The sequence below is a fragment of the Amyelois transitella genome, chromosome 30 (genome assembly GCF_032362555.1).
Source record: "Amyelois transitella isolate CPQ chromosome 30, ilAmyTran1.1, whole genome shotgun sequence".
In the NCBI taxonomy this organism is placed as follows: Eukaryota; Metazoa; Arthropoda; class Insecta; order Lepidoptera; family Pyralidae; genus Amyelois; species Amyelois transitella.
Genome location: NC_083533.1, coordinates 3,860,844 through 3,883,010, shown reverse-complemented (window position 1 = coordinate 3,883,010; position 22,167 = coordinate 3,860,844). Strand labels below are relative to the sequence as shown.

Here is a 22,167-nt window from a genome sequence, read left to right as displayed (position 1 = left end):
TTAAACTAATAAAATATTTTCATTTTCATTTTCACTAGTTTTTGTGTGAAAGAGTAACAAACATCCATACTGACATCCTGACATACAAACTTTTGCATTTATAATATTAGTAGGATAATGGTTTCTAAATACCTATGTTTCAGGCTCGATGTCCCTGACCACGCTCGCGGTCACTCCCGTGTCTCAGATGAGCCAGTCCGCGCCTGCGTCCGCGGCTAACTTCGATATCGCCGACACGGTATGTTATATTGTGATTAATATATAGAAATTATATGATTGTGGAACAGTGCAACATAAGCCTAACTACATACATATATGTATGTATATATATATACATATAGTATAATTATTTTTAGTTATATATTTATATAACTAAAAGTAATTAATGCATGTATGTGAATGTGGGATATAGACGTGAGTCTATATCCCTCGCGGGGTAGACAGAGCCAACAGTCCCGTAAATACTGATAGGCCACGTTCAGCTATTTGGCTTTAAGATAAAATTGAGATTGAAATAGTGACAGGTTGCTAGCCCATCGCCTAAAAAAGAATCCCAAGTATGTAAACCTATCCCTTAGTCGCCTTTTACGACATCCATGTGAAAGAGAAAGAGTGGTCCTATTCTTTTTTGTATTGGTGCCGAGAACCACACGGCACACTACACTAAAAAGAAAAGGTTTTAATTAATGAATATGAATTCTTATCGCAGACCGCTCCGTCGCCGGCGTCGTGCCGTTTCCCCAAATTGGAGGAATGCGCCCACTTCCACTACGAGAGGGTCTCGCTGGGGGGGCTCAGCGTGGAGACGGTGCCGTGTCCAGAAGAGAAATGTGATCCTGATGAAGGTACTTACTATCACGAGAGGATTTGTGGAAGTCTTGTTTATAAAGAAAAAACTATTTATTTAACACACATATTCATGGTAGTTAAGATTAACAACATTTTTGAGCAATACTATACATACATACATACATACATACACATGGTCACGTCTATGTCCCTTGCGGGGTGGACAGAGCCAACAGTTTTGAAAACACTGAATGGCCACGTTCAGCTGTTTGGCTTAATGATAGAATTGAGATTCGAATAGTGACAGGTTGGTAGCCCATCGCCTAAAAGATGAATCCCAGGTTTACCCCTTAGTCGGCTCTTACGACATCCATGGGAAAGAGATGGAGTGGTCCTATTCTTTTTTTATAAGTGCCAGAAACCACATGGCACTAAAAAGCATGCAACCGGAACTAAAGCCTCCTGGCTTAAGTTCCGGTTGCATGCTCTTTTTGTGTGCCGTTAGTAGTGCCGTGCAGAAGAAGGAAGGATGATATAATTCATCACTAATTCTTCATCTTTTCTCACCAGGCTGGGTGTGCCTCAAAGTCCGCTCACACGTGAACTCCACTTGCGACGACACGGTGGACCCCCGTTCACTGAGCTCGAGCTGGAGCGAGGCGGCTCCCGTGGGGGAGTGGACGCTCACCAGGAACAAGGCGCATCTGCTGCAGCTGGACGACATGCTGCACAGGTATATGTGTCTCCAGCTTCCTCCTGGAGACGGGGGAAGCTTGCTCTCAGCCGCAGCGAGGCTCCCGTGGGCGAGTGGACGCTCACCAGGAACAAGGCGCATCTGCTGCAGCTGGACGACATGCTGCACAGGTATATGTGTCTCCAGCTTCCTCCTGGAGACGGGGGACCCTCGCTCTCAGCCGCAGCGAGGCTCCCGTGGGCGAGTGGACGCTCACCAGGAACAAGGCGCATCTGCTGCAGCTGGACGACATGCTGCACAGGTATATGTGTCTCCAGCTTCCTCCTGGAGACGGGGGACCCTCGCTCTCAGCTGCAGCGAGGCTCCCGTGGGAGAGTGGACGCTCACCAGGAACAAGGCGCATCTGCTGCAACTGGACGACATGCTGCACAGGTATATGTGTCTCCAGCTTCCTCCTGGAGACGGGGACCCTTGGTCTCAGCTGCAGCGAGGCTCCCGTGGGCGAGTGGACGCTCACCAGGAACAAGGCGCATCTGCTGCAGCTGGACGACATGCTGCACAGGTATATGTGTCTCCAGCTTCCTCCTGGAGACGGGGGACGTTGGTGTCAGCTGCAGCGGGGTTACCGTGGAAGAGTTGTGATATAGGTCTTCTTCTCAGTCCGGGTTACGTCATCACTTTGGAGAGGAACCTGGCGTGCGATTATGACCATGATCCTGGATTGGCTGAGTCAGGTTATTACACGAAGCGACTCCCGTCTGACCTCCGCAATCGTTGCAGGGGAACGTAACTAATATTGGATCCTGGTTGCACAGCTGAATATGCAGGTTTTTTCACGATGTTTCTATGACCGCAAGGTCATCGATTGGCACACAAACAAATATACATTATGTAGGTAGGATTTGAATCTGTTCCTCTGTGCGTGTCGTAAATGTGTGCGTATAACTAACATATAACCATTGTGGCTAAATCTATACTATGTAACTAACTTATCAAAATCAATATGTAAAACAAAAAAAAAAAGAATACAATTTTTGAATCCATTTAATGTTAAAATCGATTATCGTAATAAATGGCATCGTCAACTTTAATAGTGCAACACTAAATTAGCTGTCAAAATTAAAATAAACGGTTTGACAAGGTAGGTACCTATATATTTTAATTCCCTTTTTTATATCAATTTCAGATGCATATATGACCGAAAAGTATCCGGTCTGCCCAACCTCACTGAGAAATTGACACCACAGCTACTGCAAGACGACGCTGAGTATAACAGGCTGATATCGCACTACGTTCACCACCTGTCTATCATTGCGGACGATTCCATCAATTGCGGGCCGGTGCTCAACTGGCTGCAGATGGATAACAAAGGTGGGTTTACATCCATGACCATGATCTTATTGACCTTAATATGTTTCTAAACCACTTGACTGTAGTAACATTTTTTCTACCTTCGTGACTTTCTTGACTTTCGTGACTTTCTTGACCTTCGTGACTTTCTTGACCTTCGGGACTTTCTTGACCTTCGTGACATTCTTGACCTTCGTGACATTCTTGACCTTCGTGACATTCTTGACCTTCGTGACTTTCTTGACCTTCGTGACTTTCTTGACCTTCGTGACTTTCTTGACCCTCCTGACTTTATTTGACCTTCTTACTTTTCTTAACCTTCGTTACTTTCTTGATCTTCTTGACTGTAGTATGTAGTACTTAGCCATCTTTGGTGAGTTTCTTTACCATAGTGTATTTTAACCACGAGTCGTTTAATATCTTGTTCTTGTATCTACCTCCCTGACCTCGTCCCCGGTCTGTGACTACACTAACACACTGACACCACAGCTACTGCAAGACGACGCTGAGTATAACAGACTGATATCGCATTACGTTCACCACCTGTCTATCATTGCGGACGATTCCATCAATTGCGGGCCGGTGCTCAACTGGCTGCAGATGGATAACAAAGGTGGGTTTACATCCGTGACCATGATCTTATTGACCTTTATATTATGTTTCTTAACCAATTGACTGTAGTAACATTTAGCCATCTTTAGTGAATTTCTTGACCATAGTGTCTATCTTACCCACGAGTCGTTTAATATCTTGTTTGGCCTGGGTCTTGGATGTTTATCTATATAAGTGTTTTTTAGTTCTACATTCATTCATGTTTTTTAATGTAGACAATGTGCATTCGTCCACGAATTAGATTTAAGAGATCAATATTTGTAAATTGACGTCGGATGAAAATGCTGCAGTGTAGTTTGTTCTGCCGCTTCTTCTACACATGCGCTTTGGAAACGGTAGTAGTTGTAATTAGATTTAAGTTATGTGACGTCAATAAGTGAAACCTTGTATCCAATTTTGAAAATAAATCTATTCTATTCTAATATAAAATAGAGAACCGTTGTGCTAGTATCTCGCAACACAAGTCTCGAACTTACATCGAGGCTAACTCGATCTGTGTAATCTGTTCCATATACAGGGTGACTTTTAATTCATCTGCATAAATTTAACTGTTAAGTGTACTCATCTAAAGGATATTTAAAAACGTTAAAAAGAAAAATATCGGTTCATATTTCAGAAAGTACGAAAAAAAAATAAAAGTATCAAAATCCACGATCCTAAATACGTCATATCACCCCGGCCGGCGGAAAATTTAAATAAAAATAGGCTCAAACAGCTCAGAAGCATAGTCTATGTTTAAAAGGATGCAGTTGTTTTAAATGTCACCCTGTATATTTATTATATTTTATTAATAGGTACCTACATTACATTCAGTATATATAAATTTATTTTGATATTTAGTTTTTTTTTTGTTCGACAGGACACAAGTTACTCGTCGCGAATGAAGACTCCAGTTCTATAAACACGCCGGCGGTGGCGGCCGCTTATTCCGTACGGAAATACGTTTCACAGGTATACATACATACATATAATCACGTCTATATCCCTTGCAGGGTAGGCCAAATAGACTCGAAAAGACTGAAAGGCCACGTTCAGCTGTAAGGCTTTATGATGGAATAATTGAGATTAAAATAGTGACAGGTTTCTAGCACATTGCCTAAATGAGGAATATCAAGTTCATAAGCCTTAGTCGTCTTTTACGACGTCTGTGCGAAAGCTATGAAGTGGTTATATTCTAAAGTATTTGAGGGCCTCTGTGGCTCAGCGGTAGCATGCTTGTCTGTAGTATAGTATCGTTGAGTTAGTATCTCGTAACACAAGTATCGTACTTACTTCGAGGCTAACTCAATCTGTGTAATTTGTCCCGTATATATTTATTTATTTAAAGCGGAAACCACACGGCAGCTTACGCCGCGGGCGGCACGTGGCCGTCCGCTGGGTTGCCCGCTCCGGAATGTCTCCCAAATTTTGGGGAACCGTGGCACTAGTATTAAAAATATTATAGTACATACATAAAATCACGCCTCTTTCCCGGAGTGGTAGGCAGAGACTACCTGTTTCCACTTGCCACGATCTCTGCATATTATAATTATTATTCAATTTCGTTTCAGGCTCGCGACGAGATATCCTTCGAAGTTGGGGACATGATATCGATCATAGATATGCCTGGTGAGTTTCACACGTTATTTTTTTTTTTTACTTTAGTCGCTTCCTACGACAGCCGCTGGAAGAGGTGTTTTTCTACATCGTCCCCACACGGAAGGCCTATTATACATATATTTATTCATGCCTTTTTCTCGTTGGGGTAGGCAGAGACCACATCCTTAAACCACTCAATCCAACGTTCTTCATAATTTCCTTGTATTTTTTACTAAATTGGGATGTTCCCATAGGTATTAATGAAAAAATAAAATTGCCATTTGCGTGGGAATTAAAAGTAGCCTTCGTTACTGTAGCGGCCGTTCAGCCTCCATGGACAAACGGACTTTGACTTGACAATTTAGATGACCAAAACTGACTGACAGACGGTGAAAAAAAGGACAATCGACATCGACACCAAGACGAGAAGACGACAAGACGTATATTGAACGGGAAAAAATCTGTTTTTATTTAGACAAAGACCCAGATAGACCCTCGGCCCGTTCAGTTACTTAAAAATCTTACTCCTAAAGCTTTATTCTACTTCTGTGCCAAATTACATCAAAATCGGTCTAGTAGTTTGAATTTATCCATTACTAACTTTTTAACCGCAGCTTCGCCCGCGCGTATTTACCATCTACAAAAGAATACAAGTTTATTGCAATTGTATCATTAAGAGATACAGCTGAACGTGGCCTTTCAGTCACCACTGTTGGCTCTTGTCTGCCCCGCACTGGATATAGACGTGACTATATGTATGTATGCCAGTCCGTGTGGTTCCCGGCACCAATAAAAAAAAAGATTAGGACCACTACATTTCTTTTCAATGCATGTCGTAAAAAGCGACTAAGGGATAGACTTGTAAACTTGAGATGTTTCTAGAGATGGGTTAGCAACCTGTCGCTATTTGAATCTCAATTCTATCGTTAAGCAAAACAGCTGAACGTGGCCTATCAGTTTTTTCAAGACTGCTGGCTCTGTCCACCCCGCCAATCAGAAAAAAATCTTTTCTCATCACGCCCTGACCGGGATTCGAACCCGGGACCTCCGGTGTCACAGACAAGCGTACTACCGCTGCGCCACAGAGGCCGTCAGTCATATTACATTGACAATTGATTCTGATTTACCAGGTCCCCAGGAGTCGCTGTGGTGGCGCGGCAAGCGTGGGTTCCGCGTGGGTTTCTTCCCCCACCACTGCGTCGCCGTCATCGGTGACAAGGTGCCCAGGCACATGACCCAGCCGCCACCCATCGTGGGGTAAGTGGTTGACGAAATATGTGTACTCGTATTGAAATAGTTTTACATTCATTCATGTTTTTCAAAGTAGACAATGTGCGTGCATTCGTCCACGATTTAGATTTAAGAGATCTACATTTGTAAATTGATGTGCGATGAAAATGCTGCAGTGTAGTTTGTTCCGCCGCTTCTTCTACACATGCGCTTTGGAAGCGGTAGTGGTTATAATAAGATGATGCGACGTCAATAAGTGATACCTTGTATCCAATTTGTAAATAAATCTATACTATTCTATTTCATTCTACATACATACATTCACATGGTCACGTCTATATCCCTTGCGGGATAGGCAGAGCCAACAGTCTTGAAAAGACTGAAAGGCCACGTTCAGCTATTTGGCTTAATGATAGAATTGAAATTGAAAAAGTTACAGGTTTCTAGCCCATCGCCTATAACAAGAATCCCAAGTTGTTAAGCCTATCCCTTAGTCGCCTTTTACGACATCCAATGGAAAGATATGGAGTGGTCCTATTCTTTTTTGTATTGGTGCCGCGAACCACACGGCACAAATCTATTGAACAAATGAAATTAAAATTTTCTTTCGAAAAAATGCTACCATCCCATCAGTATTTTCTTAAGACGTTGTGTTCACGTTTAACTGCTATCGTCGTCAGTGAACCGACTTTATGTGAAGTTGACGTTGTTGAAGAAAATGCTGCAGTGCAGTTTGTTATCGCTTCTTCTGCACTGACGCCTTGGACGCGGCAGTAAACATAGTTTTTAAGTAATTTATTTGACGTCAACCAATGTTCTTAAATACATACGTTTTGACAATTATTAAGCGACATATAGTATCCTATAGTAATGAATAAAAATTTTGAATTTTTGAATTACAGATGACCTTACTTTTTTTTTTTTTTTACACAGTTCCGTAGCTGTGGCACCGATAAAACCCGTTCTTCGTAAGCACGGCAAGCTGATCTCCCTGTTCCGAAGCTTCATACTGTCGCGACCTTCCCGCCGGAGTCTCAAGCAGCAGGGCATCCTCAGGGAGCGGGTGTTCGGCTGCGACCTAGGGGAGCACCTGCTGAACTGTCAGAGGGCAGGTGGGTGTGATGGATTGGTTAAAAAAAAAATAACGATTGTCTATGGTATATAATGATTGTGGCGCAGCGGCAGTGCGTTTGTATGTGACAACGGAGGTCACGGGTTCGAATTCCGGCATGATGAGAAATGAACTTTTTTCTGATTGGGCTGGGTCTGGGTAACACAAGTCTCGAAATTACTTCGAGACTGACTCGATCTGTGTAATTTGTCTCGTATATATTTGTTATTTTTGTCTATGTCAAGAAAGACAGAATAGATGAGACATTATGCCTTTTTAAATGTGAATTTAGACCCATCAGTTACAGTAGCATAATGTAACACGCGCGATGCCATTTTCATCGCGCGAAAAGCTATCGCTGTCCCGTTTTGTTCATTCATGTAATCACGTCTTTCTCCCATGCGGGGGTAGACAGAGCCAGCGGACGTGAAAGATTGATAAGCTACGTTCAGCTGTTAGGCTAAATTATAGAATTGAGATTCAAATAGTCTCTGCCTGCCTCTCTGAGAGTGATTTATATTAACGTTTGTTTTTTTTTTTTATTTCGCTAGTACCGCTCGTGCTGGAAGCGTGCGCGGGCGCAATCGAGTCGCGCGGCCCCGTGGACGGCGTGTACCGCCTGTCCGGGGGCTCCGGCCTCACGCAGCGGCTCCGCGCGGAGTTCGACTCGGGCGCCGCGCCCGACCTCGCGGCCCCGGCCGTCGCCAGGGACCCCCACGCTGTGCCCAGCCTGTTGAAGATGTACTTCCGGTTGGTAATCTGGTTTTATTGACGCCATCTTGGTTTTGTTTTGGGTTTTTATTGACGATATGTAAAGAGGATGTCTTTAGCTCGAGTCTGGTTGGTATATTTTTTTATTTAGTGTGAGAAATACACTAGAATATCCAACTTAACTCTAGCTTCTATGGATTTGTAATCCGAGTGCATCGGCGCCATCTTGAAATTAAATTGAGTTTTCATCTTTTATGTGTGGAAAGTATCTCTATAACTAGCCTTTGGTGACAATATTTAGAGATAACTGGTAATTAATAAAAGCCATGGATACTGTGCCCAGTCTTCCAGTTAGTTATTTTGTTTTATTGACGCCATCTTAGTTTTATTTTGGGTTTTTATTGGCGAAATGTAAAGAAGGAGTTTGTATCCAGAGTTTGGTAGGTATATTTCATGATTCATGGTGAGAAATAGGTACACAAGAAAATCCAACTTGAATCTAGCTTCTATCGATTTGTAATCAGAGTGCATCGCGGCCATCTTGAAATTAAATTGAGTGTTTATCTTTTATGTCTGAAAAGTACCTCCAAAACTAGCTTTTGGTAACAATATTTCGAGATTACTGGTTGATTTATCTACAAGCTTAAGTTGTATTTAAGTTACTTAGTAATCAGAGTGCATCACGGCCATCTTGGAATTTAATTGAGTTTTCATCATTCGTGTCTGTTAAATACACATTTATCTAGCTTCAAATATTTTTATTTTGGTAATTTTTGTATACGTTTTTTTTTTTTTTTGGTACAGTGAGCTTCCAAATCCGCTGTGCACGTACCAACTGTACGAGAGCTTCGTTCGTGGCGTTCAAGAGCGCGACGAGGCGGCCAAACTGCGCGCCGTGCGGGACACTGTACATAAACTACCTCCGCCGCATTACAGGTAAGATCATATTATATACATTATATGTGGTAGATGTATGACCGTGTGGTTCCCGGCACCAATATATTTAACAAGAATAGGACCCCATCTCTTTCTTATGGATCAACCTTTTCAAGGGATACGTTTACTTTGTCCATATTGAATCATGGTTGCCCTTAAACTATATTTTTAACCGCCTTCATAAAAAGGTGTTTCCCAATTTGACATGTACGTACATGTCCCGCTACATTGATCTCTTCGGACGCTATTTTTAAATTTCTTTATGCAGAATTAATAAATCTGGCGTTATTTATTTGTAAATTTCAGGACTCTGGCCTACCTTATGCGCCATTTACGACGGGTTTCCTTACTCGGAGCTCAGACGGGGATGACGGCTCGGAACATGGCGATAGTGTGGGCCCCCAACCTGCTGCGGTCGCCCAGGCCGCAACACGCGCTCCAGGGCGTCGCTGTGCAGGTAACTGACTGACTGACTGACCGAGCGGGGTCAATGTCTGATATCTACCTCATTGTCCATCTCTACGTGGCGATAGTGTGGCCGCAACACGCGCTCCAGGGCGTCGCTGTGCAGGTAACTGACTGACTGACTGACCGAGCGGGGTCAATGTCTGATATCTACCTCATTGTCCATCTCTACGTGGCGATAGTGTGGCCGCAACACGCGCTCCAGGGCGTCGCTGTGCAGGTAACTGACTGACTGACTGACCGAGCGGGGTCAATGTCTGATATCTACCTCATTGTCCATCTCTACGTGGCGATAGTGTGGCCGCAACACGCGCTCCAGGGCGTCGCTGTGCAGGTAACTGACTGACTGACTGACCGAGCGGGGTCAATGTCTGATATCTACCTCATTGTCCATCTCTACGTGGCGATAGTGTGGCCGCAACACGCGCTCCAGGGCGTCGCTGTGCAGGTAACTGACTGACTGACTGACCGAGCGGGGTCAATGTCTGATATCTACCTCATTGTCCATCTCTACGTGGCGATAGTGTGGCCGCAACACGCGCTACAGGGCGTCGCTGTGCAGGTAACTGACTGACTGACTGACCGAGCGGGGTCAATGTCTGATATCTACCTCATTGTCCATCTCTGCGTGGCGATAGTGTGGCCGCAACACGCGCTCCAGGGCGTCGCTGTGCAGGTAACTGACTGACTGACTGACCGAGCGGGGTCAATGTCTGATATCTACCTCATTGTCCATCTCTACGTGGCGATAGTGTGGCCGCAACACGCGCTCCAGGGCGTCGCTGTGCAGGTAACTGACTGACTGACTGACCGAGCGGGGTCAATGTCTGATATCTACCTCATTGTCCATCTCTACGTGGCGATAGTGTGGCCGCAACACGCGCTACAGGGCGTCGCTGTGCAGGTAACTGACTGACTGACTGACCGAGCGGGGTCAATGTCTGATATCTACCTCATTGTCCATCTCTGCGTGGCGATAGTGTGGCCGCAACACGCGCTCCAGGGCGTCGCTGTGCAGGTAACTGACTGACTGACTGACCGAGCGGGGTCAATGACTGATATCTACCTCATTGTCCATCTCTGCGTGGCGATAGTGTGGCCGCAACACGCGCTCCAGGGCGTCGCTGTGCAGGTAACTGACTGAATGACTGACCGAGCGGGGCCGATGTCTAATTAGGACCACTCCATCTCTTTCCAATGGATGTCGTAAAAGGCGACTAAGGGATAGGCTTACAAACTTGGGATTCCTTTTTAGGCGTTGAGTTAGCAACCTGTCACTATTTGAATCTCAATTCTATCATTAAGTCAAATAGCTGAACGTGGCCATTCAGTCTTTTCAAGACTGTTGGCTCTGTCTACCCCGCAAGGGATATAGACGTGACCATATGTATGTATGTATGTTATTCATCTCGATATGGCGATTATGTGTAAAGAGACGACTGAATTTCACTCAATTATATAGACATACATGTCTATAAGAGTTTGTTTGTTTGTTTGAACGCGCTAATCTCAGGAACTACTGGTTCGAATTAAAAAAATATTTTTGTGTTGAATAGACCATTTATCGAGGAAGGCTTTAGGCTTTATATGTAATATCACGCTGCAACTAATAAGGAGCGAAGAAATAATGAGAAATGTGAAAAAAATGGGGAAAATTATTAATACTTATCAAAATTATTTATTCTTACGGCGAGGGAAAACATCGTGAGTAAACCTGCACATTCAGGCAACTGGATGTGTAACCATGATCGATCCAATACGGGTTAGGTTCCCCTGCAAAGGTTGCGGAGGTCAGACGGGAGTCGCTTCGTGTGAAAACCTGACTCACCCAATCCAGGGTCCATGGTCAAAGGCACACCCCGGGCTCCTCTCCAGAGCTGTGAGGATGCGACCGGGACTAAAGCCGAAGAAGGTAGAAGTAAGAAAATGAAAACAAGTCTTTAAACAACGTTTTTTTAAACGTGACAACGACTTATAGTTCGATTGAGCCGGCTGCACGCACGAAAATACATGACTCATGCGGCGTTACCTCGCTCTGAGGCGTTCCATGTAAGGCTTGAAGTGCAAGCGAGAGCGCGGAACGAGCGACAGAGAGGCACAATCCGCCGTATACCTCCTCTCTATACATACAAATCTACTAAACAAATGAAATTAAAATTTTCTTTTGAAAAAAGCTACCATTACATCAGTATTTTCTTAAGACGTTGTCACGTTCAACTGTCGTCGTCAGCGAACCGACTTTACAGAGGACGGATTTTTTTTTTTATTCTCATACATACATATGGTCACGTCTATATCCCTTGCGGGGTAGACAGAGCCAACAGTCTTGAAAAGACTGACTGACTTTTTTATTCTCAGGCGGTGGTAACGGAATTCCTGATCTGCTTCGCCGAGGAGTTGTTCGCGGACGACCAGGGGGCTGAATCCGGCGAGTCTGGACCTAGCTCGCTCGATCATGTAAGTTTTAGTGCAAGTTATTAAGAGAATTTATACATAAAATCACGCCTCTTTCCCGGAGGGGTACGCAGAGACTACATTTTTTTTCACTTGCCACGATCTCTGCATATTTCCTTCGCTTCATCCGCATTCAATAACTCTCTTCATGCAAGCTCGGCGGTTTCGGGTACTCTTGACTGACCCTTTACCAGGACGTCCTTAATTTGATCAAGATACGTTCGTCTAGGTCTTCCCACTCCGACCTTTCCCTCCACACTCACACACACTAAGAGAATTTATTAAGAAAATATTTTAATACCTACTTATATATAGACGTATATATTTGTTTAAATAAATTTACATAAATATGCTGTGTGGATCCCGGCACCAATAAAAATAAGAATAGGATCACCACACATCTCGTTCCCATGGATGTTGAAAAAGGCGACTATGGCTTATAAACTTGAAATTCTTCTTTTAGGCGATGGGCTAGCAACCTGTCGCTATTCGAATCTCAATTCTATCATTAAGCTAAATAGCTGAACGTGGCCACTGACTGTTGGCTCTGTCTACCCCGCAAGGGATATAGACGTGACCATATGTATGTATGTATGTACTTTTAACTAGTTTATAATACAAAATTTATATGATTTCAGGAGCATTGTGAATCTCAAGTTGAGCTTCGCGGCCATGAGGCGGGTCGCCGCCCTAAGAGCTTACCTCTCAACCCGCCCACTAAATTGTTGAGGTATTGTAAACGTGTTAATATTTTTATACTCATAAATAAATATAGATCTAAGGTCTGCCGCGCCGATGGATGCATGGCTAGGGGCGAGCCTAGTCTCGAGCGTGCCACTTCCGCCATGGGGTTGGGCGACCCCCAGGTAATGGCTAGCCTTACCCTGGCATGCGGGGCTCTGCTGGGGCGGACAAAATTTTTCCCTAGCGTCTCGTGGGAATCGCATGGATGCAAATTTTTTGAAAGAGCACCTAGATGGCGGCGATGGTGTCCGCACCCCATCACGTCTCGTTCCCGGCGGGAGCGGTATGCGGTCTGCTGAAAGCCGCTTTGCGACGATGAATGTAAGAGGAGGAATGAAGGATAAGATTGAGGAAGTATGCCAGATGATGGATGAAAGACGTTTGGATGTGTTGTGCGTGAATGAAACGAAGCGGAAAGGATGCGACGCGACGCAGCACGGCCCTTACACGGCGTATTGGTCTGGAATTTCCAGTACCAGCCGAGGCTGTCAAGGGGTCGGTCTAATTCTTTCTGCACGAATGGCTGAGTGCGTGAATGAGTATGAGTGTGTCAGCCCTCGTCTTCTATGGATTAGGCTGAAAGTTGGAATCACTCGGATCTTCGTTCTAGGTGTTTATGCACCTTGGGATGTGGGTTCGAGGGGTACAACATCAGCAAAAAGCGAAAACGAGGAGTTCTGGAATAGTGTAAGAGAAGTATTGAAAGTTACCAAGCCAAATGAGAAGATTATTATGTTAGGTGATTTTAATGGATGGGTGGGTGTAAAGCGTGATGGATATGAAAAGGTGCTTGGTGCGTTTGGTGACGAAAAGGTGAATGATAATGGAAGAAGTGTATTAGAAATTTGTCTAGAGTGGGATCTTTTTGTGTCGAACTCAATGTTTCAACATAAAGAGATCCACACCTACACAAGAGTGGAAGGTATTTTAAAAAGTATGATAGACTTTGTGATTGTAGATGAAAGATTGAAGAACAAAGTGCTGGATACCCGTGCATATCGCGGTGCTGGCATTGACTCGGACCATTTACTGGTGATATCCCGGATAAGGGGTATCTTCAATCGCTGGCGGCACAGGGTAAGGGAGCAAACCAGCGCTTTGGAAAGAGTAAAAGTAGAAAATTTGCAAGATATGGATGTAGGTAAGAAGTATATTAATAGACTGAAGGATGAATTTGAAGATTTAGAGGAAATGAGCGATATTGAAGATGGATGGAAGGAATTTAAAGAAAGAATTGTGAAAGTAGCTGTTGAAGTGTGTGGTGTAAGTAGAAGAAGGAAAGGAAAAAATCACAAAAATGCGTGGATGAGTAAAGATGTGCAAGAACTTGTGCGATTAAAGAAGAAAGCATGGCTGGATTTGTTAGCAGCAAAAGCTAACTTAAGAATGCAAGAGGTTATAGATGAAGATGTGAATGAAGCACGTAAGGAATATAAGAAAATGAAAGATTTGGTTAAGAAAGCTGTGATTAGAAAGAAAGAAGAGTATAAAGAGGATTTTGATAAAAGGCTATCAGAAGACTTTCAGTCAAATCTGAAAGTATTCTGGAAATCCGTAAGGTCAGCCCGAGGAAATACTATAACCAGAGAGCTGACTAGGATCAGATGCCAGGATGGTAGCGTTGTGAAAGGAGAAGAATGTGTACTAAAGATATGGAAGGACTATTTTGAAAGTTTATTTGAAAAAAAGGAAGGAAATAAGAAAGATTTCTGCTATAGCGAAGAAAAAGAGAATGAGATGGAAGGCGAAATTGAAATGTTCGAAATTGTGGAAGCACTTAAGAGTATGAAAGCGGGAAAGGCTGCTGGGTGTGATAGAGTGTCGGTCGAGATGCTTAAAGCAGGAAAAGGCGTAGTAGCTAGTCAGTTGTACTGCCTTTTCAATTTGTGTTGGAGAAGCGGCCGAGTACCAAAAGATTGGTGTAAGGCTGTTATCGTGCCACTTTACAAAGGAAAAGGGTCACAGCTGGACTGCAAAAATTATCGTGGTATAAGCCTGCTTAGCGTCGTCGGCAAATTGTATGCTAAGGTATTGATTAATAGAGTCAGGAATGAAACTGATGACAAAATATGGGATGCTCAAGCGGGATTTCGAAAGGGAATGGGATGTACTGATCAGGTCTTTTCCTTGCGGTGCATAGCCGAAAAGTTTTTGGCCAAGAGTCAAAAAGTCTATTGCACATTCGTAGATCTGGAAAAGGCCTATGACAGAGTTGAGAGGAATGAATTGTGGTCAGCACTTTCTATGCATGGGGTGAGCAGTCTCTTAATACGAGCACTGAAATCCTTATATGAGGATTCGAGTGCTTGTGTCAGGATAAACGGAGCGCACACTGAGTGGTTTAAGATTGAGAAAGGCGTTAGGCAAGGATGTGTTGCGTCACCGTGGCTGTTCAACCTATTTATGGATAGCTGTTTGACAGATTTGAAAGAGTCTAAAAGTGGATTAAGGATGAATGAGTTACTCGTCAAATGTCTGCTCTATGCCGACGATCAGGTTATACTGGCGTCATCAGCGGAGGAGTTACAGGAGATGGTAAACTGTATGCATGAAGCTTTAAAAGAGAAAGGAATGAAAGTGAACGTAAGTAAAACTAAAACACTGGTTTTTGAAATGGAGAAAGAAATGACAGCATGTAATATTTTGATTGGAGGAGAAAAAGTGGAGCAAGTGAAAGAGTTTGTATATCTAGGATCAAAGTTTACATCAGATGGCAAGTATGATAGTGATATTGAAAGGAGAGTGAACGCGGGGAACATGGTGAATGGAGCTTTGCATGCCTTTATGAGCAGTCAGAAACTATCCAAAAAGGCTCGACTGGCTGTGCACAGGGGCGTGTTGGTCCCGACATTAATGTATGGGAGTGAAAGTTGGGTATGGCAAAAGAAGCATGAAAGCAGAATAAATGCAGTGGAAATGAGAGCGTTAAGGAGTATGATGGGTGTGAAATTGAGTGACAGGATAAGGAACAGCGTGATAAGGGAATGTTGTGATGTGAAAGAAGATGTAGTTACAGGAATAGAAAAGGGTATGTTAAGATGGTTCGGTCATGTGGAGAGGATGAATGAAAGCAGGTTGACTAAGCAGATATACAAGGAGAGTGTGGAGGGAAAGGTCGGAGTGGGAAGACCTAGACGAACGTATCTTGATCAAATTAAGGACGTCCTGGTAAAGGGTCAGGTCAAAAGTACCCGAAACCGCCGAGCTTGTATGAAGAGAGTTATGAATGTAGACGAAGCGAAAGAAGTATGCAGAGATCGTGGCAAGTGGAAAGAGGTAGTCTCTGCCTACCCCTCCGGGAAAGAGGCGTGATTTTATGTATGTATGTAATAAATATAGATAAATATATACGGGACAAATTTCACTGATTGAGTTAGCCTCGAAGTAAGTTGGAAACTTGTGTTACGAGACACTAACTCAACGATACTATATTTAATAATAAATATTTATATAGATAAACATCCTAGACCCGGGCCAATCAGAAAAAGTTATTTTCTCATCATGCCCTGGCCGGGATTCGAAGGTGGGAACTCCGGTGTCATAGACAAGCGAATTATCGCTTCGCCACAGAGGCCGTCATAATAACGATATCCGGGTTTTCGTCCGGTATCACTTAATCTTGCCTTTTTCTTTTAAAATTTTTTTTATTTATTTATTTTAGGTTTTTTTTCCTCTAGTTTTATTCATATAATCACGTCTATATTCTTTGCGGAGAAGACAGAGCCAGCAATCTTGAAAGACTGACATGTCACGTTCAGGCTTAATAATAGAATTGAGATTCAAATAGATTGCTAGCTCATCGCATTTAAGAAGAGTGTACCAAGTTTATAAGGCTATCCCTTAGTCGCCTTTTACGACATCCATCGAAAAGAGATGGAGTGGTCCTAATTTATTTTTTGTATTGGTGCCGGGAGCCACACGGCTTTTGTATCATCAGCAGAGATCGGACTAGGTACATTGATTTTATGTACTCACATCATGAATTACCATAAGAAAGCATAACATGGATAAGCCTCTTTTCCGGGATTCCATTTCAGTACTTACACTAACAGTAAACTACATTGTCCGCGGGTAACATAGGACTACAATTTACGTGAACGAAGTCGGGGGAAAACCGCTTCCACTAATATATCCTTCATCCCACTTGTAAAAATGCCGGAAAAAATCTTAATAATTTACAAATCCCGCAATCCCGGACGGAGGCATGTCCATATTAATATATATCCGTTTCAGTTCATTGACCCCAATTCAATCTACCTATTCCGATCTCTGATCATCAGTTTAGAATTATGTTTGTATTGCTCCCCCCACCAGCCTGGAGGAGGCGCGCCGCCGCGGCCGGCCGGGCGCCGCGCCGCCCAGTCCCCGGCCTGCGCACGCGCCGGGCTCCCCCGCCGCGGCTGCCAGCACGCAGCTGCGCCCCACCGGCAACCTCAGGCCCAAGTATATTGAGGTACGCGGGGACTGCATACACTTGTGGCGACATCTCTACGCCACTCGTCACAACATTCAATCTCACAACAACTGTCAATTATCGCGAAGAAATTGACGCGCTCAACCAATAGCAGCGAAGAATCTAAGACGCGATTTCAAAGATTTCACGGATTGGAGCTATATATATACAACCTCCGACTCAACATCGTCTGTCGCGCGGTTCCCCAGGCGTCACCAGCCTGGCGGAAGATCTTCCCTTTGGTGGCGGTCGAGCCGAATCATCGCTCCCGCTACATACTTGTGGGTACTGCTTGCCTGCCACTCCGGGGGATAGGCGTTATTTTGTGTACGAGCCAACCTGTTTTTGCTATGTATATATATATATATATACATACATATATATACATATATATATATAGTGGTGCGCAACTAAGATCTCGCTGTTTTTCTTTAAAAGTTAAATTTTATTCTACAAAAAAATATACATACAAACTATTCGAAATTTTTTCCATCGCTTGCCACAACTTTCTCCCATCTTTCTGGCAAAGCACGAATACCTTCACGATAAAATTGTTCGTCTTTTGATTCTATCCACGAATCAAGCGATTTTTTGATTTCTTCATGTGAGCGGAACTCCTGATTAGCGAGACCATGTGCCATCGATCGATACAAGTAATAATCTGAAGGCGCGATATCTGGGGAATATGGCGGGTGGGGTAGGACGTCCCATTTGAGTGTTTCCAAGTAGGTTTTAACAGGTTTGGCATCATGAGGCCGAGCGTTGTCATGGAGTAAAATAACTTCTTCGTGCCTTTGCTGGTATTGTGGCCGTTTTTCGCGTAGTGTTCGACTCAATCGCATTAATTGAGTTCGATATCGTTCCCCAGTAATAGTTTCACTTGGTTTCAATAATTCATAATAAATAACGCCTAACTGTTCCCACCAAATACACAGCATAACCTTCGCAGCGTGTATATTCGGCCGAGCCGATGACGTGGACGCATGACCAGGCAGTCCCCACGACTTCCTTTTCTTTGGATTGCTGTAGTGAATCCACTTTTCATCGCCCGTCATGATTCGGTGAAGAAAACCTTTCCTTTTTTGCCTCTGGAGCAGTTGTTCGCAGGCGAAATAACAACGCTTGACGTCCCTTGGCTTCAAATCATAAGGAACCCATGTTCCTTGCTTTTGAATCATTCCCAACGTATGCAATCGCTTCAAAATGTCTTGGCGAGTTACTCCTAATGCTAAAGCAAGCTCTTGTTGCGTTTGACATGCATCCTCGTCGAGCAGTTTCGTCAATTCAGCGTCTTCAAAAGTTTTTGGCCTTCTTTCACGTGGACTGTCCTCAACATCAAAATCACCGTTTTTGAAGCAACGAAACCAGTCACGGCACGTTGTCTCACTTATAACTCCGTTCCTGTGAACTTTTTTCAGCTCTCAATGTGCTTCAGCTGCTGTTTTCTTTGAATGAAATAAGAAAACTAACACTTCCCGCAAATGACCATTTTTCGGCACAAAATCGGACATGTTCATTCAAATAAAAGAATATGACGCCGCAATGGAATCACGATTTTGTTGAAGCCACTTGTTTACTGAATGTCTAAGCTACCGCCATGACACTTTGATGCGTAAAAATTGGTTTCACTTCACTTTTGGAGCCATCTATCGATAAACAGCGAGAACTTAGTTGCGCACCTAATATATATATATATACATACATGCATAAAATCACGCTTTCCCGGAGGGGTAGGCAGAGACTACCTCTTTCCACTTGCCACGATCTCTGCATATTTCCTTCGCTTCATCCATATTCATAACTCTCTTCATGCAAGCTCGGCGGTTTCGTATTATATATATATATATATGTTCTTAGTTACATATATATAAATAGTTATTAGTTACATATATATAAATATATATAACATTGAGAAAAATACTTGCTTAATTGCAAAGTTTCTACAAAAATTGCATGACCAAATGTCATCGTGAACTCTCAATTCTGATGACTCGGACTCCGGTATTTGAAGTGATGTTTCAAAGCTTACTTTTTGTTCGTTTTCAGGTGGGCTCTGGACCTAACAATCTACCTCAGTATCACACCGTATTGGATCTACCATTACCAGGTAAAATTTAAAAAATATCCTTTTTTAGTTTTTATGACGTCCACCGACCACCGCTCGGTCACCCAGGTACAACTTTTTATTAAGCAATCCTTTTATATGTATGTTTTTATTCAGGTGCAAAACGCGCCCTTAAACGTTCACCGTCCGGTTGGAGAGGTTTGTTCTCGCGCAACAAGTTGCAGAGAGCGAGACAGCGTCCGGCCGAGACTATCGCCGCGCCGCTCACACCTACCACTGTATTGGTGAGATTATTATTAGATAACATCTTACATACATACATAAAATCACGCCTCTTTCCCGGAGGGGTAGGCAGAGACTACCTCTTTCCACTTGCCACGATCTCTGCATATTAACATCTTCTTATATATAAAATTCTCGTGTCACAATGTTCGTTCCCGTACTCCTCCGAGACGGCTTGACCGATTCTCATGAAATTTTGTGAGCATATTACTAGAGTAGTTCTGATAATCGGCCAACATTTATTTTTCATACCCCTTAGTGATAAGGGTGGTTTAGACTTTACATTTTTTTTAAGAAGAAATTACTTTAAAATTATTTGTATGGCATAACAAAGTTTGCCCGGACGGCTAGTATATATATAAAGATCGATAGATAAAATTTTTAAATAAAATTATAAACAAAAAAAAAATGTATATCAGACAGGGGGAACTGTCTCAAAAAAACTGAAAGGCCACGTTCAGCTGTATGGCATAAAGATGGAAATAAGATTCCAATAGTGACAAATTCAAATTCAAAACTTTCATTCATTATTATGGGACACTTCAATATCACTTAATAATTGTTTAAAAGTTTACTGCCGCTTCCGAAGCGTCAGCGCAGAACAAGCGGTAACAAACTCCACTGCAGCATTTTCTTCAACAACGTCAGCTTCACAACTATCCAAACATAGAATAGAAATGTGGACAGGTTGCTAGCCCATCCCTTGGTTGACATTTACAAAACTCATGCTATGAAGCGGTCTTTAAATTTAAAATTTAAAAACAATAACCATTTTTCCCCCCCATCAGGAGTCCCCACTCCTCTCGTCCGGTCTCCGGCCGGTGAAGTCGTGCGAGAGTCTCAATTCGGAGACCGACACGCTAGCGCCTCTCGCCAGGACTCCAGCCACGTTGAAACATCACACCAGGTGAAGATTGACATCTTAGTCTACCTACATTTAAAAAAAAAACGGGGAATATTATTCATCCTTGAGGGTTTCAATGATTACCAAAATAACTATTTAACGCGGATGGAGTCGTGGGCACAGCTAGTTCTATATATTTTGTAAGGTTCGAGCGAGTCTCCTTCCTCCTGGCTTTAGTCCCGGTCGCATCCTCACCACTCTGGAGAGGAGCCCGGGGTGTGCCTTTGACCATGGACCCTGGATTGGGTGAGTCAGGTTTTCATACGAAGCGACTCCCGTCTGACCTCCGCAACCTTTGCAGGGGAACCTAACTTGTATTGGATCGATCATGGTTATACATCCAGTTGTCTGAATGTGCAGGTTTCCTCTCGCCGTAAGAGCATCGGTTAGTGTTGAAACTAATGTACTTTACTTTGAAAATAGTCGTTGATACATGGTCGAAGTGGGATTCAAACCTGTGCCGATTAATATACGTATAGTCACGTCTATATTCTTTGCGGAGTAGACGGAGCCAACAGTCTTGAAAAGACTAAAAGGCCGCGTTAAGCTGTGTGGCTTTATGATAGAATTGAGTTTCGAATAGTGACAGGTTGCTAACCCATCGCCTAAAAGGAGAATTCCAAGTTTATAAGCATTTCCTTTAGTCGTCTTTTACGAGTATTAGTGGAGTAGTCCTATTCCTTTTTCTATCGGTGCCTGGGGAACAACACGGCACACTCTCCACCATCTTAGTTAATAAATCCTACTCCTTCTAAATGCGAAAGTTTGTGAGTATGTCAGGATGTCAGTATGGATGTTTGTTACACTTTCACGCAAAAACTACCTAACCGATTACGATGAAATTTGGTATGTAGGCAACTGAAGACCCACAATAACATATAGGCTACATTTTATACCGGAGTTCCCGCGTGATTGATAGTATTTCCATGCGGACGAAGTCGCGGGCGGCCTCTAGTAAAAACATAATAATTGACAGATCATCATCGTGCGACTCATACTTCGAGCCGTGGCAAGCTGAATTGGCCGATATGAGATTGAGACTGTCTCCACAAGAGAGAGACTTACACATGTTCAGCGAGGAGGACGACACGCACCAGCACTATGTGGAGCAACACGTGAGTTTGCTATTTAGTTCCATATGTTTTTGATAGATGGCGCTGTGAAGGATTTCAATGTGAAGCCAATTTGTTACTTGACGATATTGTTTATAATAAGAGATGATCGGTTTGATATGAGACTGAAATCACTTGACAAGAGAGAGACTTGCACATGTTCAGCGAGGAGAATGATACGCACCAGCACTATGTGGAGCAACACGTGAGTTTACTGTTTAGTTCACCCTTTTTTTGATAGATGGCGCTTCGTAAAATTTTCGTTTTCTATTTTCTTGTTTTTATTACCTTCGCACGCAAGTACATTTTTATTAGCATCATTAATCAGCATATTTTTTATTATTTTCCAGGACTCCTTGTGTTCCACGCCTCCAGGATCGGGGCTGTGCAGTGTGGAGCCGAGCCCGAGACGGAACCTCGCCGACATTGAGACGGACCAGGAGATATTGGAGAGGTGCGTGCGTCACGTCTATACTCATAGCGGGGTAGACAGAGTCAAATAGTCTTTTTTAAAAATATTGGAGAGTTGAACATGTATAAATTAAATTGGCAAAATAGAGAGGTACGTGCGTCACGTTTATACTCATTGCGGGGTAGACAGAGCCGACAGTCTCTTTTTTGTAATGTTGGCTGAGCTGAACACGTATTGATTTGTAAGTGAAACAGTATTTTCAAGA

At 43.2% G+C, this 22,167-nt stretch overlaps 1 protein-coding gene across 2 annotated transcripts in view; it reads left to right on the top strand.

Annotated features, from left to right (window-relative positions):
- The window catches only part of LOC106131025 (GTPase-activating protein CdGAPr), a 42,030-nt gene that overhangs the window by 7,167 nt on the left and 12,696 nt on the right, over positions 1–22,167 (top strand). Inside the window, exons 4-22 of one of the 2 annotated variants that reach the window (XM_060952906.1) lie at positions 144–238; positions 710–845; positions 1,360–1,522; positions 2,670–2,854; positions 4,305–4,396; positions 4,996–5,053; positions 6,154–6,280; positions 7,187–7,365; positions 7,916–8,114; positions 8,880–9,011; positions 9,318–9,468; positions 11,835–11,933; positions 12,569–12,660; positions 16,989–17,127; positions 19,174–19,234; positions 19,349–19,476; positions 20,263–20,381; positions 21,355–21,493; positions 21,841–21,944. In XM_060952906.1, coding sequence (XP_060808889.1) covers positions 144–238; positions 710–845; positions 1,360–1,522; positions 2,670–2,854; positions 4,305–4,396; positions 4,996–5,053; positions 6,154–6,280; positions 7,187–7,365; positions 7,916–8,114; positions 8,880–9,011; positions 9,318–9,468; positions 11,835–11,933; positions 12,569–12,660; positions 16,989–17,127; positions 19,174–19,234; positions 19,349–19,476; positions 20,263–20,381; positions 21,355–21,493; positions 21,841–21,944 — 2,398 coding nt within the window. Of the gene's footprint in view, positions 1–143; positions 239–709; positions 846–1,359; positions 1,523–2,669; positions 2,855–3,306; positions 3,447–4,304; positions 4,397–4,995; positions 5,054–6,153; positions 6,281–7,186; positions 7,366–7,915; positions 8,115–8,879; positions 9,012–9,317; positions 9,469–11,834; positions 11,934–12,568; positions 12,661–16,988; positions 17,128–19,173; positions 19,235–19,348; positions 19,477–20,262; positions 20,382–21,354; positions 21,494–21,840; positions 21,945–22,167 lie in introns of those variants that run through there. The other variant, XM_060952905.1, reaches the window with a different exon arrangement.